General features: G+C 42.1%; 1 protein-coding gene and 1 long non-coding RNA gene across 37 annotated transcripts in view; one reads left to right on the forward strand and one right to left on the reverse strand.

Annotated features, from left to right (window-relative positions):
• Positions 1-13,493, reverse strand: part of LOC110494609 (band 4.1-like protein 1) — a 180,855-nt gene that overhangs the window by 21,350 nt on the left and 146,012 nt on the right. For 13 of the 36 annotated variants that reach the window (XM_036950706.2, XM_036950701.2, XM_036950699.2 and 10 more), the window contains 6 exons: positions 12,877-13,026; positions 11,464-11,538; positions 9,139-11,049; positions 6,345-6,395; positions 5,492-5,833; positions 1,221-1,352 (listed from right to left, as the gene is read on the reverse strand). In XM_036950706.2, coding sequence (XP_036806601.2) covers positions 1,221-1,352; positions 5,492-5,833; positions 6,345-6,395; positions 9,139-11,049; positions 11,464-11,538; positions 12,877-13,026 — 2,661 coding nt within the window. The remainder of the gene's footprint in view (positions 1-1,220; positions 1,353-5,491; positions 5,834-6,344; positions 6,396-9,138; positions 11,050-11,463; positions 11,539-12,876; positions 13,027-13,493) is intronic. The other 23 variants (XM_090206200.1, XM_090206197.1, XM_090206199.1 and 20 more) reach the window with 3 other exon arrangements.
• LOC149976104 (uncharacterized) overlaps positions 3,334-13,493 on the forward strand; it is a 101,635-nt gene continuing 91,475 nt past the window's right edge. Inside the window, exons 1-2 of the long non-coding RNA XR_016488051.1 lie at positions 3,334-3,417; positions 3,786-3,847. This is a non-coding gene — a long non-coding RNA (uncharacterized LOC149976104). The remainder of the gene's footprint in view (positions 3,418-3,785; positions 3,848-13,493) is intronic.

The raw sequence follows: 13,493 nt of genomic DNA on the forward strand, positions 1-13,493 counted from the left end.
CCCCTCCTTCCCCCGATAGCTGAAGATGCCGTGCCCATTTGAAAATCAACCCGATAATTTCCTAGAAAGTGAACCTAAACTATTTTACTAGGCAAGTCAGTTAAGAACAAATTCTTATTTACAATGACGACCTAGGAACAGTGGGTTGACTGCCTTGTTCAGGGGCAGAACGACAGCTATTTACCTTGTCAGCTCAGGGATTCGATCTTGCAACCTTTCGGTTACTAGTCCAACACTCTAACCACTAGGCTACCTGCTGCACCTTCAACCTAAACTATACTGAAACTAATTCCACACATATAATAACAGATGAAATAAATGAAGTAGGCTAAAGTATGATGAGGGAGAATGGAAGAGTTGGGGAAGCAATGACGCACAATTATCTAATCACTTATTGTGCGGGCCATTATATTGTATTGATCTATTCTAATTATAATCTCAAAATGGTATGTACTCTATCAGTCTACTCTGGCCTACTTGGAGTACACATTGAGAGCTTGCATAATTTACAAATGGCAAGAAGACCAAGACGAATGGATGCACTCGTTAGCGTTGTCCATGGTCTTTTTGCCATTGTAAATTACGCAAGCTCTGAATGTGTTTTCCAAGTAGGCCAGAACAGACTGATAGAGTACATACCATTTTGAATGAAAATGACTCCAATGATGTGGAATAAATGAATTATGATGACATCTCTGATGAGTTTTCTTCTGATTCTCAACCTGAACCTACACCTGCACTGAACAGGTGCCGTGAAAAAAACTGATTTGCTCTGGCGCCTGCCACAGCCGGATGTATACATAAATGGATATAGGCTACTCCTTTTTAAACGACGAAAATACCAAACTAAATGGCAGATTGATGGGGTCAAAATGACTAGATAATGGTCCTACTGTTGTCTTATTCACTAAATGTTTTCATTTCCTGCTCAAGATCATTTCAGACATGTTTTGTTCAAACAATTTAGACCCCTCTGCGACATTTGATCATTAGTTTGCACCTTCAGTAGTATGCACCCTTATTAGTATGCACCCTTATTAGTATGCACTAGTACTGCACTGAAAGTAGATCTGTTTGTGCTTTAGCCAACTCCTCTGTCATGTTTGTTGGCAGAGGACTTGGCTGGAGCACAAACAGATGAGACTACTGTACCAGGCTGAATCATCTACCAAACACAGGGGACAGATGTGAGTCCATAGGCATAGCCTGATGTAGTATACCTGCTCTGACATGTCCATGATGTTGGTGCTGGTGACCTCTGACCCATTGGTGTGTGTCTCCATCTTGGCGTCGGCCTCCCTCAGCATCTGGGCAGTGCTAACAGCACTGGGGTCTTTCCTGGCTACTGGGGGCTGCAGCAGGGTGAGACAGAAAGGTACAGTGAGACTACGTAAATAGAGAACAATAGAATGTCTCTGGTCTAACTTCTTCAATATTCCCTGACAGTAAAACAACTGTCAACAAATGGCCTGAAATTGACCCCAAAAATGTGTTGGGGGTCAATAATGGGAAGCATTTTGGGTTGCTGAATGAGACACATGAACATTCATCAGATGATCTAATTGACATGGTCAAAACAGATGTCTGAGTACGGTATATTCTGTAAAATACGTGCTGGCTTCATGATACTGAAAATGCTTATCCTTAGGTCAATTACAATACATTTACAGTGCCTTGCGAAAGTATTCGGCCGCCTTGAACTTTGCGACCTTCTGCCACATTTCAGGCTTCAAACGTAAAGATATAAAACTGTATTTTTTTGTGAAGAATCAACAACAAGTGGGACACAATCATGAAGTGGAACGACATTTATTGGATATTTCAAACTTTTTTAACAAATCAAAAACTGAAATATTGGGCGTGCAAAATTATTCAGCCCCTTTACTTTCAGTGCAGCAAACTCTCTCCAGAAGTTCAGTGAGGATCTCTGAATGATCCAATGTTGACCTAAATGACTAATGATGATAAATACAATCCACCTGTGTGTAATCAAGTCTCCGTATAAATGCACCTGCACTGTGATAGACCCAGAGGTCCGTTAAAAGCGCAGAGAGCATCATGAAGAACAAGGAACACACCAGGCAGGTCCGAGATACTGTTGTGAAGAAGTTTAAAGCCGGATTTAGATACAAAAATATTTCCCAAGCTTTAAACATCCCAAGGAGCACTGTGCAAGCGATAATATTGAAATGGAAGGAGTATCAGACCACTGCAAATCTACCAAGACCTGGCCATCCCTCTAAACTTTCAGCTCATACAAGGAGAAGACTGATCAGAGATGCAGCCAAGAGGCCCATGATCACTCTGGATGAACTGCAGAGATCTACAGCTGAGGTGGGAGACTCTGTCCATAAGACAACAATCAGTCGTATATTGCACAAATCTGGCCTTTATGGAAGAGTGGCAAGAAGAAAGCCATTTCTTAAAGATATCCATAAAAAATGTTGTTTAAAGTTTGCCACAAGCCACCTGGGATACACACCAAACATGTGGAAGAAGGTGCTCTGGTCAGATAAAACCAAAATTGAACTTTTTGGCAACAATGCAAAACGTTATGTTTGGCATAAAAGCAACACAGCTCATCACCCTGAACACACCATCCCCACTGTCAAACATGGTGGTGGCAGCATCATGGTTTGGGCCTGCTTTTCTTCAGCAGGGACAGGGAAGATGGTTAACCTCTTAGAGCTCTAGGGGCGCTATTTCATTTTTGGATAAAAAACGTTCCCGTTTTAAGCGCGATATTTTGTCACGAAAAGATGCTCGACTATGCATAGTCTTGACAGTTTTGGAAAGAAAACACTCTGAAGTTTCAGAATCTGCAAAGATTTTGTCTGTAAGTGCCCCAGAACTCATTCTACAGGCGAAACCAAGATGATGCATCACCCAGGAATTAGCAGAATTTCTGAAGCTCTGTTTTCCATTCTCTCCTTATATGGCTGTGATTGCGCAAGGAATGAGCCTACACTTTCTGTCGTTCGCCCAAGGTCTTAGCAGCATTGTGACGTATTTGTAGGCATATCATTGGAAGATTGGCCATAAGAGACTACATTTTCCAGAGGTCCGCCCGGTGTCCTTTGTCTAAATTTGTGCGTAATCTTCAGGTGCAGGCATTTTCTCCTGGGATTCAGGAGAGAAAGCATGTTTCCAAGAACGATGTATCAATGAAGAGATATGTGAAAAACACCTTGAGGATTGATTCTAAACAACGTTTGCCATGTTTTCAGTCGATATTATGGAGTTAATTTGGAAAAAAGTTTGCGTTTTGAGGACTGAATTTATGGATTTTTTTTGGTAGCCAAATGTGATGTATAAAACGGAGCTATTTCTAATACACAAGGAATCTTTTTGGAAAAACTGAGCATCTGCTATCTAACTGAGAGTATCCTCATTGAAAACATCAGAAGTTCTTCAAAGGTAAATTATTTTATTTGAAGGCTTTTATGTTTTTGTTAATGTTGCGTGCTGGATGCTAACGCTAATGCTAACGCTAAATGCTAACGCGAAATGCTAACTCTAGCTAGCTACTTTTACACAAATGATTGTTTTCCTATGGTTGAGAAGCATATTTTGAAAATCTGAGATGACAGTGTTGTTTACAAAAGGCTAAGCTTGAGAGATGGCATATTTATTTCATTATATTTGCGATTTTCATAAATAGTTAACGTTGTGTTATGCTAATGAGCTTGCTGATAGATTTACACAATCCTGGATACAGGGGTTTTTTCATAGCTAAACGTGACGCAGAAAACGGAGCGATTTGTCCTAAACAAATAATCTTTCAGGAAAAACTGAACATTTGCTATCTGAGAGTCTCCTCATTGAAAACATCTGAAGTTCTTCAAAGGTAAATGATTTTTTTGAATGCTTTTCTGTTTTTTTGTGTAAATGTTGCCAGCTGAATGCTAATGCTAAATGCTACGTTAGCCATCAATACTGTTACACAAATGCTTGTTTTGCAATGGTTGAGAAGCATATTTTGAAAATCTGAGATGACAGTGTTGTTAACAAAAGGCTAAGCTTGAGAGCTAGCATATTTATTTCATTTCATTTGCGATTTTCATGAATAGTTAACGTTGCGTTATGGTAATGAGCTTGAGTCTGTATTCACGAACCCGGATCCGGGATGGGGAGATCAGAAAGGTTAAAATTGATGGGAAGATGGATGGAGCCAAATACAGGACCATTCTGGAAGAAAACCTGATGGAGTCTGCAAAAGACCTGAGACTGGGACGGAGATTTGTCTTCCAACAAGACAATGATCCAAAACATAAAGCAAAATCTACAATGGAATAGTTCAAAAATAAACATATCCAGGTGTTAGAATGGCCAAGTCAAAGTCCAGACCTGAATCCAATCGAGAATCTGTGGAAAGAACTGAAAACTGCTGTTCACAAATGCTCTCCATCCAACCTCACTGAGCTCGAGCTGTTTTGCAAGGAGGAATGGGAAAAAAATTCAGTCTCTCGATGTGCAAAACTGATAGAGACATACCCCAAGCGACTTACAGCTGTAATCGCAGCAAAAGGTGGCACTACAAAGTATTACCTTAAGGGGGCTGAATAATTTTGCACGCCCAATTTTTCAGTTTTTGATTTGTTAAAAAAGTTTGAAATATCCAATAAATGTCGTTCCACTTCATGATTGTGTCCCACTTGTTGTTGATTCTTCACAAAAAAAATACAGTTTTATATCTTTATGTTTGAAGCCTGAAATGTGGCAAAAGGTTGCAAAGTTCAAGGGGGCCGAATACTTTCGCAAGGCACTGTATTATTCAAAGATTACAATACTTTTCAAACAGACAATGAAACAATACAAGTATGCCCATACTACTGTATCAAGTGGTGATTGTATATAACTTACTTATATAACTTAGACCAAACATTCAGTAAAGAAAGCATTATTGACAATGGAAGGGAAAATACAAGGAAACATACAAATTGCACAATAATCTAAAGCAAAAAAACAGCAGAAGCAAATGGATAAACCATAGGAAAATGAATAAAAAACATGGATAAAGCATAGGAAAATTAATAAAGAACTTGGATAAACCATAGGAAAATCCATTTTAAAAACATGGATAAACCATAGGAAAATGAATTTTAAAAACATGGATAACCCATAGGAAAATGAATTTAAAAAACATGGATAAACCATAGGAAAATGAATTTTAAAAACATGGATAACCCATAGGAAAATTAATTTAAAAAACATGGATAAACCATAGGAAAATTAATTTAAAAAACATGGATAAACCGTAGGAAAATTAATTTAAAAAACATGGATAAACCATAGTAAAATAAAAATAAAAAACATCAGAAGCAAATGGATACAGTTATTTTATAATTGTATAACCTGAAAGTTAAAACATTGACAAAAAAGTAACCAAAATGGTAACTGAAAATGGTCCAACAGAAAAGGTGGCAGTTCCGGCCTTTAGAAGCAAAGAGTTGCAATGATCAGGGATGCGGTACAGTATGTCTGTGTCTACCTCATTGTGCACAGGAGGCATCTCCTCTACAGGGGACATGTCATGGGAGACCATGAGACGGGCTGAAAAGAACCTGGATGTCTCCTCAAAGTCGTCCCGGCCCACCTCGGGCAGCCGCTCCCCCAGCTTAGACATGCTCTTGGAGAACTCCTCCACGCCCGTATGGAGGTCCATGATGACGGTGAAGTCCACCTCAGCCTCCAGGCTGGACGTGGAGCTGACCGTCATGCTGGAGCACTTCCTCTCGATGCCCAGGTGGGTCTCTTTCATGCAGACCACAGTGTCACGCTCGTGGTCCTCCGAGGCGGAGCCCGGCCGAGGCCTCCTCTCCCAGGGTTCCCTCTGGGTGAGAGAGGGGATTACACAAAGATGGCTGTCACAACACAGGGCCAGTCTAGCAGTCTAGTTGCTCAGGGCAGGGAGTGGCCATGAAAGGGGTGAAGATGATGATGATGATGATGATGACAGGAGACAAATGATCCTCTGGAAGTAAATATGTCTCCTGGGGGTGTGTAGAAGTATTCATGCAGGATCTTTGCTCAAGGCCATTATACAGTACATGTTATACATGCATACAAGACCATAAAAACGTTATCTTCTCCGGGCACGCAATTTATTACACATAGTATTGACCTATATGGAGAAGAGAGGAGATGAATGGGGAAGCCTTACAGGTAGGAATTTAGTGGAGGGTAAACGCCTGTGGCATAGTCACGGTTCAGCCTCTGTTATTAGGCAGCATGCATAGAGATACCCAAGGATGACTGTAGGGAGACTGTACTATCACAAGAGAGAGCAGTGCAAAAGTGGGAACGTGGGGAGTCATATGGTTAAATTCATTATGTAAAGTGACCTTGGCATCATCTACTGTATCTTCATAGATGACAGGAGTGGAGAGTGGCTCCTGCAAAGGGAGAGCAGAGGAAGAGAGAGAGCAGAGGAAGAGAGAGAGCAGAGGAAGAGAGAAAGCAGAGGAAGAGAGAGAGCAGAGGAAGAGAGAGAGCAGAGGAAGAGAGAGAGCAGAGGAACAGCGAAAGCAGAGGAAGAGAGAGAGCAGAGGAAGAGAGAGAGCAGAGGAAGAGAGAAAGCAGAGGAAGAGAGAGAGCAGAGGAAGAGAGAGAGCAGAGGAAGAGAGAGAGCAGAGGAAGAGAGAAAGCAGAGGAACAGAGAGAGCATAGGAACAGAGAGAACAGCCAGAGGTTAGTCCAAGCTGGAGAGACAGACTACAACGATCTTAGAAAAAAAGGTTCTAAAAGGGCTGTCCCCCAAGGATAACATATTCTGGTTCCAAGTAGAACCCCTTTTGGGTTCCATGTAAAACCCTGTGTGGAAAGGGTTCTGGATGGAACCCAACACGGTTCTGCCTGGAACCAAAAAGGGTTCTTCAAAGGGTTCTCCTATTGGGACAGCCCGAAGAAGTTTTTTAAGTTCTATATAGCACCTTTATTTCTAAGAATGTAAACATCAGTAGAGAGACTGGGTTTCTACTAACAGACCATAAGAACAACACTACAATACGGTTCTAACACAGATGGGGAGTCCCCTCCCCCTTCCATTATTTCATGAGTACAGAAAACAAGTAAGCTTACTACCAGTTTGGACAAGAGAAATTAACCCAAGGGTTTGGCTCAATTCAAATTGAAGGTAGTCAATTCAGGAAGTGGTTTGAATTTAAAATTCAGAAATGTAAAACCTTTTGAAATAAATAGCTTTTACTTTTCCATTTATTGAGAAGTAATTGAAAATAAATGCCATTGAATTGTAATTTTAGTTTATTTCCTGATTTCACTGCCTTCTATTCGAAATGAGCAAAACCCTGAAGAACCCACCAGGTAAAGCCAGTTATCCTGGTTTGAATTAGTAAAAACTAGAGTGTCATACAGAATGTATTATGGACAGGTTGTAAGATATGGTAGTATAGAGGAGCCACAGCAGCATCGCAAAAGCCAATCATTGGCCAAGGACAGAATCAGAGAATGCTGCAAACCACACAGACTGAATTTTTTTATGAGGCTCAAATGTTCAAATGGCCAAAGAATGGGGTTTGGTTTCAATGACATCAAAGGCGGTTTTGGAGGTAAAAGTAAGCAGCTGTACTATGATTTAATGACATGTTTGGAAGCCCATTCTGTTTTTGCACAACCAGTATACAGAACGGATGGTGCTCTCACATGCTGTTTTTCACTTTTTGGGTGGGGCAGCTCACAAAGTGATCTCACACCTCTTTCCATACCTGGTCGTGCCAATGTGTCCATGACCTAGACGCAGATGAAAGACTGAAAATTATTTAAGCTGTCAGGTCCGAAGCCTAATGTTAAAGGATTTCACTGCCAAATACGTGCAAGCTCAGAATAACACGACCTGCAACATGAACGTGGCGACATCTCTTACTGATAGCTGGTCTGTCTGTGTAGGTACAGCAGCCTGGGCATTGCTGTTGGACAGCTTGTTTCCTGCCTCTTTCTTCACAGTCTGTGTGGGTTCTTTGCTTTACAAGAAAGCATTATAGCATCCAACGTGTGATCCTTGTAAAGCATTTGATCTGTTTTTTAAATAATCATCCCCCAATAAGGTACTGTAAGCCACATTTAGCTCAATGCTCATGTCATTCAATTTCATGTTAATGAAGTTGATCATTTGAAATCACATGTCAAATGACAAACTATTTTCTAATCTACATGACATTACGCAAACTACTGAGTTGGTATCATATGTGACTTGTTATAACAAGTATCCATGACGTCAGGAGATGAATGGTCGGCATTTGACGGATGAGCATATCTGTAGCATATAGTGCCTTTATGGGAGATAATGACACACTTCCTTCATTTCCTCACACGGATCCTGTCACAGTCAATTGAGCTGTAAAACATGTATGAAACCATGTCTGAAGTCCATGCCTTCCTCCACATGTCAGCTTGGAAACAGCATGGAAGAGAAGTGCAAAAAAAATCTCCATGGCAATATGCAAAACCCTTTGTTTCCTTGCAACCCTCTGCAAAAGAGGAGACTTGCTACAGGGATAATTGGAAGGAAAATCACGGTTGAAATGCTTTTTTATGATTTATTTAACCTTTATTTAACTAGGAAAGTCAGTTAAGAACAAATTCTTATTTAGAATGATGGCCAACCCCGGGCCAAACCCTAACCCGGACGACGCTTGGCCAATTGTGCGCCGCCCTGTGAAGAGAGGGGGGATAGATGACATGAGCCAAAGCATGAAAAGTTGTTTTTGTCTTTTTGACAATCTCTACCACAGCTCTGTAGTGATTGCTACAGATTTACAAGCAGTTGTGTTTCCGGTTTGCTGTGAAGTATGCAAATAAGGGTGGAGGGAGGCAGGGAGGCAGAGAGGCAGAGAGGAGGAGGGGGGATAAATGGAGAGGCCGAAAGGGAGAGGGTCCAAACTCATAGCAGACAAAATGCATTGTTGGCTGAATCAGCCAATCAGACACAGCCAAAACAAGTGTGTCAAAAGTAAAACTCCACCCCCCTTCTTCATATACAGGCACGTAGAGTTACATGTATGTATATTCAAGTCAATGAAAACAGGAAAATAAGAAAATGGGAGTGTGCGACTCTGTCTGAAGCTCATGCGATGCTTTTTGTTTCCAAATGACTGAAAAGCAGATGGCAAGCAGAGTTACCGAGTGTCTCTTCTTGGTTGCATCCAGGCCAGGCTCCCTGCTAACATTGCGGTTGATGTTCCGGAGTATGAGTCCAGACTCTCTGGCCTTCTGTGTTTTAACTGGAGGGGCAGGAGGAGCTGTCCTAGGGAGCGCTGAGGCTGAAACCTTGAAGCTGAGAAACTGATGACTCTCTATGGCTTCTCTAGCAGCCTGAAAGGGATCATCACAAGCAGCACTGCTCTGTTGATGAACCAGCTCTTCAGTTTTAGCCTCGACTCTTGCCAAGCCTTCCAGACCCCAGAAGCTGCCCTGTTCCTGTGGGGCGTCTCTGTGTGTGGTAGTCGGGGAGTGGGTCCGTCTTGCTGAACTAGCATTGGTTGAGATGAATGACGTCTGAAAGTGATCATCACAAGCAGCGCTGCTCTGTTGCTGAACCAGCTCTTCAGTTTTAGCCTCGACTCTTGCCAAGCCTTCCAGACCCCAGAAGCTGCCCTGTTCCTGTGGGGCGTCTCTGTGTGTGGTAGTCGGGGAGTGGGTCCGTCTTGCTGGACTAACGTTGGTTGAGATGAATGACGTAGGCAGGGTGGGTGTTTGATAGAAGGTGGACTCATTGTTCCAGTTGATGTCTGAAGGTCCCTCTGATGAACCCCCTGACCATCTGTACTCTCTTCTAAAAACACCACTCAGCTCAGTCTCTGACTCCTGACTCTCTCTGTCCTGCTCATCTTTGCATGCTAAGCTCTTTGACCTTTCAGGTTTGAGCGGAACGATCCTGGTGATTTCTGACTGACTGCTGCCTGATAGTCTCTGTAAAGACCTTCTCTGACCCCTGACCTCTGACGTGAGGCCTTCCACTTCCTCCCCCCCAGAGTTACTGGCTTGTCTCTTGTGTGTCTTGACCTCCCTCAACTTGACCTCTTCTAAGTGTTCTCTATTGTCAGTCATGCACCTCTCTGTGAGATGAAACCCTTTAACCGGTTCTCTAACCTGTTCTGCTAAACTATCACATTCTGTTTTCCCAGGACCATTGACAGAGCCCAGCCCTTCGTCTGCTGACTGGACCTCAGTGATGAAGTGCTTAACCTGGTCTCTTCCATCACACATTGCATGATCATCCACAACACTTCCCTGAGTCGCCTTGTCTTCTCCTATTGATGTATTGTGCTCCTTCTTCTTATCTTCATATGCAGACACCACTGTCTCCTTCCATTTTGCCTCTGGTGATCTCTCATCATCTTTCATCAGTGGACTCGTCACCCAACACTGGTCGTCTGGCTCCTCTCTGGACACAGGGTGATCTATTTGTCCCACCTTTGTCTTCTCTGTTGGACTATCCTCCCAGTCTGATCCCCCGTTGTCTTCTTCAGCGTTTGAGACATCACCCTCTTTCTCATAGATGAATTCTGTTGACAATCCCAGGTTTAAACTATTAGGTCTCTTCTTTTTTCTGTGTCTGTTGGGTTGATGATCCTTCTTAGAGTCTCGGAATGGGACTGGGTCTGGGGCTTGGGTTGAGACTGGGTCTGACACTGGGAATATGTCATTCTTTGCACCAGAGTGTTCTGCTGGAGGTACTTTCCACTGTGAATCCTGTTGAGAAGATTCTGTGGTTTCAGCTAATTCCACCACGAACCGGCTGTTGCTAGTCAACCGCGGTTCAGAACATTCATCCTGGGCTTCCCTTGTGGCTTTGGACAATGGAAAGTTATCAATATCTGTTATCATTTCTTGGCCATCCTCCCCTGTAACCTCGATATGAATCATCTTGGCCACTTCTATGTCTTTTTCCAATTCTTTCTTTCTTTCCCAAGAGGAATCAGGGAATAATGGGGGAGGCGAGGTGGAAGCTTCGTTCTGTTCTTCTGCCTTCCAGTTATAGTCGTGTTGATTAGTATTTTGTTTCTCAATCAATACCCACTCCTCAGAGCCCTACATGTTGATACAGATTAAACACAGTTAGAGGCAGCAACTGAACTGTAACATCATTTAGGTTAACAGCTACAGTACAGTAATGTGTTTTTATAGTACAAATAGAACCTCTACATTCCTCTCAATCTATTCCGCCACAATTGCTGCAATCATACATAGAAATGTGTACATTTGCATCCAAATGTAGGCATATATGTGGGTTATTGCATTTCTTAAAGATTTTCTCAAACACAATGACTTCAGCAGATCAAATAAAACAGGATGCAAGAGATATCAGCTGTAGCTGAGTGTGCAGTATGTCTATAAAATGGTACCAGGCCACAGTTTCATTACAGATAAATGGCCAACTACAGTGCAGTCAGTATGTTACAAGGCAGACATTAGAAGACAAAGGAGGAGGAAGAGAAGGGAAACCTCTGGGGAAGTCACCACAGTCTTCTGGACGAAGCCCTCTACAGAGAAGCTGTTTACTAGCTCCTTGCCCACCACCTGATGGGGGGCCGAGCGTTTCCCACCAGAAGAGGGGTGGAGGGGGAAGAGAGAGGGAGGAGAACAGCTATTAGAGGAGCCCTAACTCTGTCACTCTTGTGACAAGGAGAGAAACCAACTGTATGGTTCTTTGGCAAAGCATGCTACTTAAATGTTGGTAATTTCATGCAAGTGGGGAAAATGGTTCAAGGAAAGAGACAGGTAGAAATGGGGAAGAAATATTGATTCAATGGAGACAAGGGACTTTCCAAACATACTGTACGTCTCTCCTGAATTGAAGTCCGAGTTAAAATCTATGAGCCAATCAAGATGAAATCTTGAATCGAATTATGAGATTATTGCAAAAGAGCAACGTGGGCCTAGTTAGCTTCTACCTGCGGCTGCCAAATCTCCATAAGCAAATTAGGAGGTATTTGCAATGCAAAGATAACATTTGCAACTACATCAAAGACATTATGATTTCCTCTGAATCTCTCTGAGAAGTGGGATTTTCTCAGGCCACACTTTGCCATTATTCATTCAGGACTTTAGCATCTCTCCCTCAGATCTACTTAAGTACATGACAGATCGAGTTGTCATGCCTTCAAGGATGTCTGATGATATTCTCCACGGCTATAATCCGATTGTTCTCAGACAGCAGATGAGAAAGCTTCCGTAGACTACGAAAATACCTGGTAACAGACTGCATTGACAGAGCTAGACTGGAGAATACTATCTTAGTGCTCTATCTTAACAGTACAATCACAATGTGAAAGTGATCAAAAGAGCATGGGCGTTTGTGTTCAGACACAAAGGGAAGCATTTTAACTGTCAGGCAATCAAGGTGGGAAGACGCTAGAGATGATTGTTGCTCGAGGGCCTCACATAATCTCTTCAAGTTATTGCAGAATCACTTTTAATCTTTAAGTACAATTGAGATATCTCTAATGATAAATGCAGGACAATTTTTCCAGGTTATTTTTCTAATTAAATGTGTTCTCATGATCTCTTTTAGCAATACCATCACACTATCCAATAGGTCTGAGTCTGCAGCAGTATATATCTCCAATAAATAACCACCTACAATACCTTGAAGAAATATTATTGTCCTCAAAAGTCACGGTCAAAAATACAGTTCTTGATTTAATATCAGACTGTAAATATTCAGGTTAACAATATTCCAATAGATGACTCACTGTCAGATGTCAGGGCAGTTTAAACAGGAGTAGTATGGCATTATCAGTGATATATTCATGACATACAGTGGAGAGGTGGTACATAGGTTAAAGGTTGTGAATCTCAACTGCCACCAATGCTCCAGTGGACCCCAGGTCCTCACCACCCTCATCCCACACTCACAGCCTTCTTCTCGGGTGTTCCGCCAGGTGACGTCCCTGACAGACGCTTCTCACGGTTCATCAGCTTGCTGTTAGGCTCCCTCAGGGCTCTCTTCAGCTCATTGATACTGGCCTGGTGCTTCAGTAAGACATCCTCTGACTTATCCAAAAACTGTACAGAATAAAGGTAGAGAGAATGAGAGAGGGCAGGGAGAGGAGAAGGAGGAGGAGGATAGAGTAATATGCATTAGTATGACATCATATAAATTACCACTGCAGTAATCACAGACAAACTAAATGAAATAGCATTATGCGTGGACGAACAAAACGTGATCTGAAATAATATATCACTGTGACATGAATATCGTAGGCAGCGCACAGGAAAAGACACAAACACAATGACTTACACTAATGTGTCTTAATGCTCAGCGATTCAGCACATGGATCAAGTGCTTTGTTTGTGGGCTGCGAATGTGATTGCATTTCTATTCCATTCAGTATTTTGTCTATGGATGAATATGGCATTTGGGATTCTATTAAAACCCTTTGCCAATGAAAGTATTATTGATTTGGATGTTTATTAGGAGGAAACAAACACCACATTAAAACAACTCTGAATGTGCTAATATATACACTTAG

This window comes from Oncorhynchus mykiss, chromosome 17 (genome assembly GCF_057628025.1).
Source record: "Oncorhynchus mykiss isolate SJ-2025 chromosome 17, ASM5762802v1, whole genome shotgun sequence".
NCBI classification, from domain to species: Eukaryota; Metazoa; Chordata; class Actinopteri; order Salmoniformes; family Salmonidae; genus Oncorhynchus; species Oncorhynchus mykiss.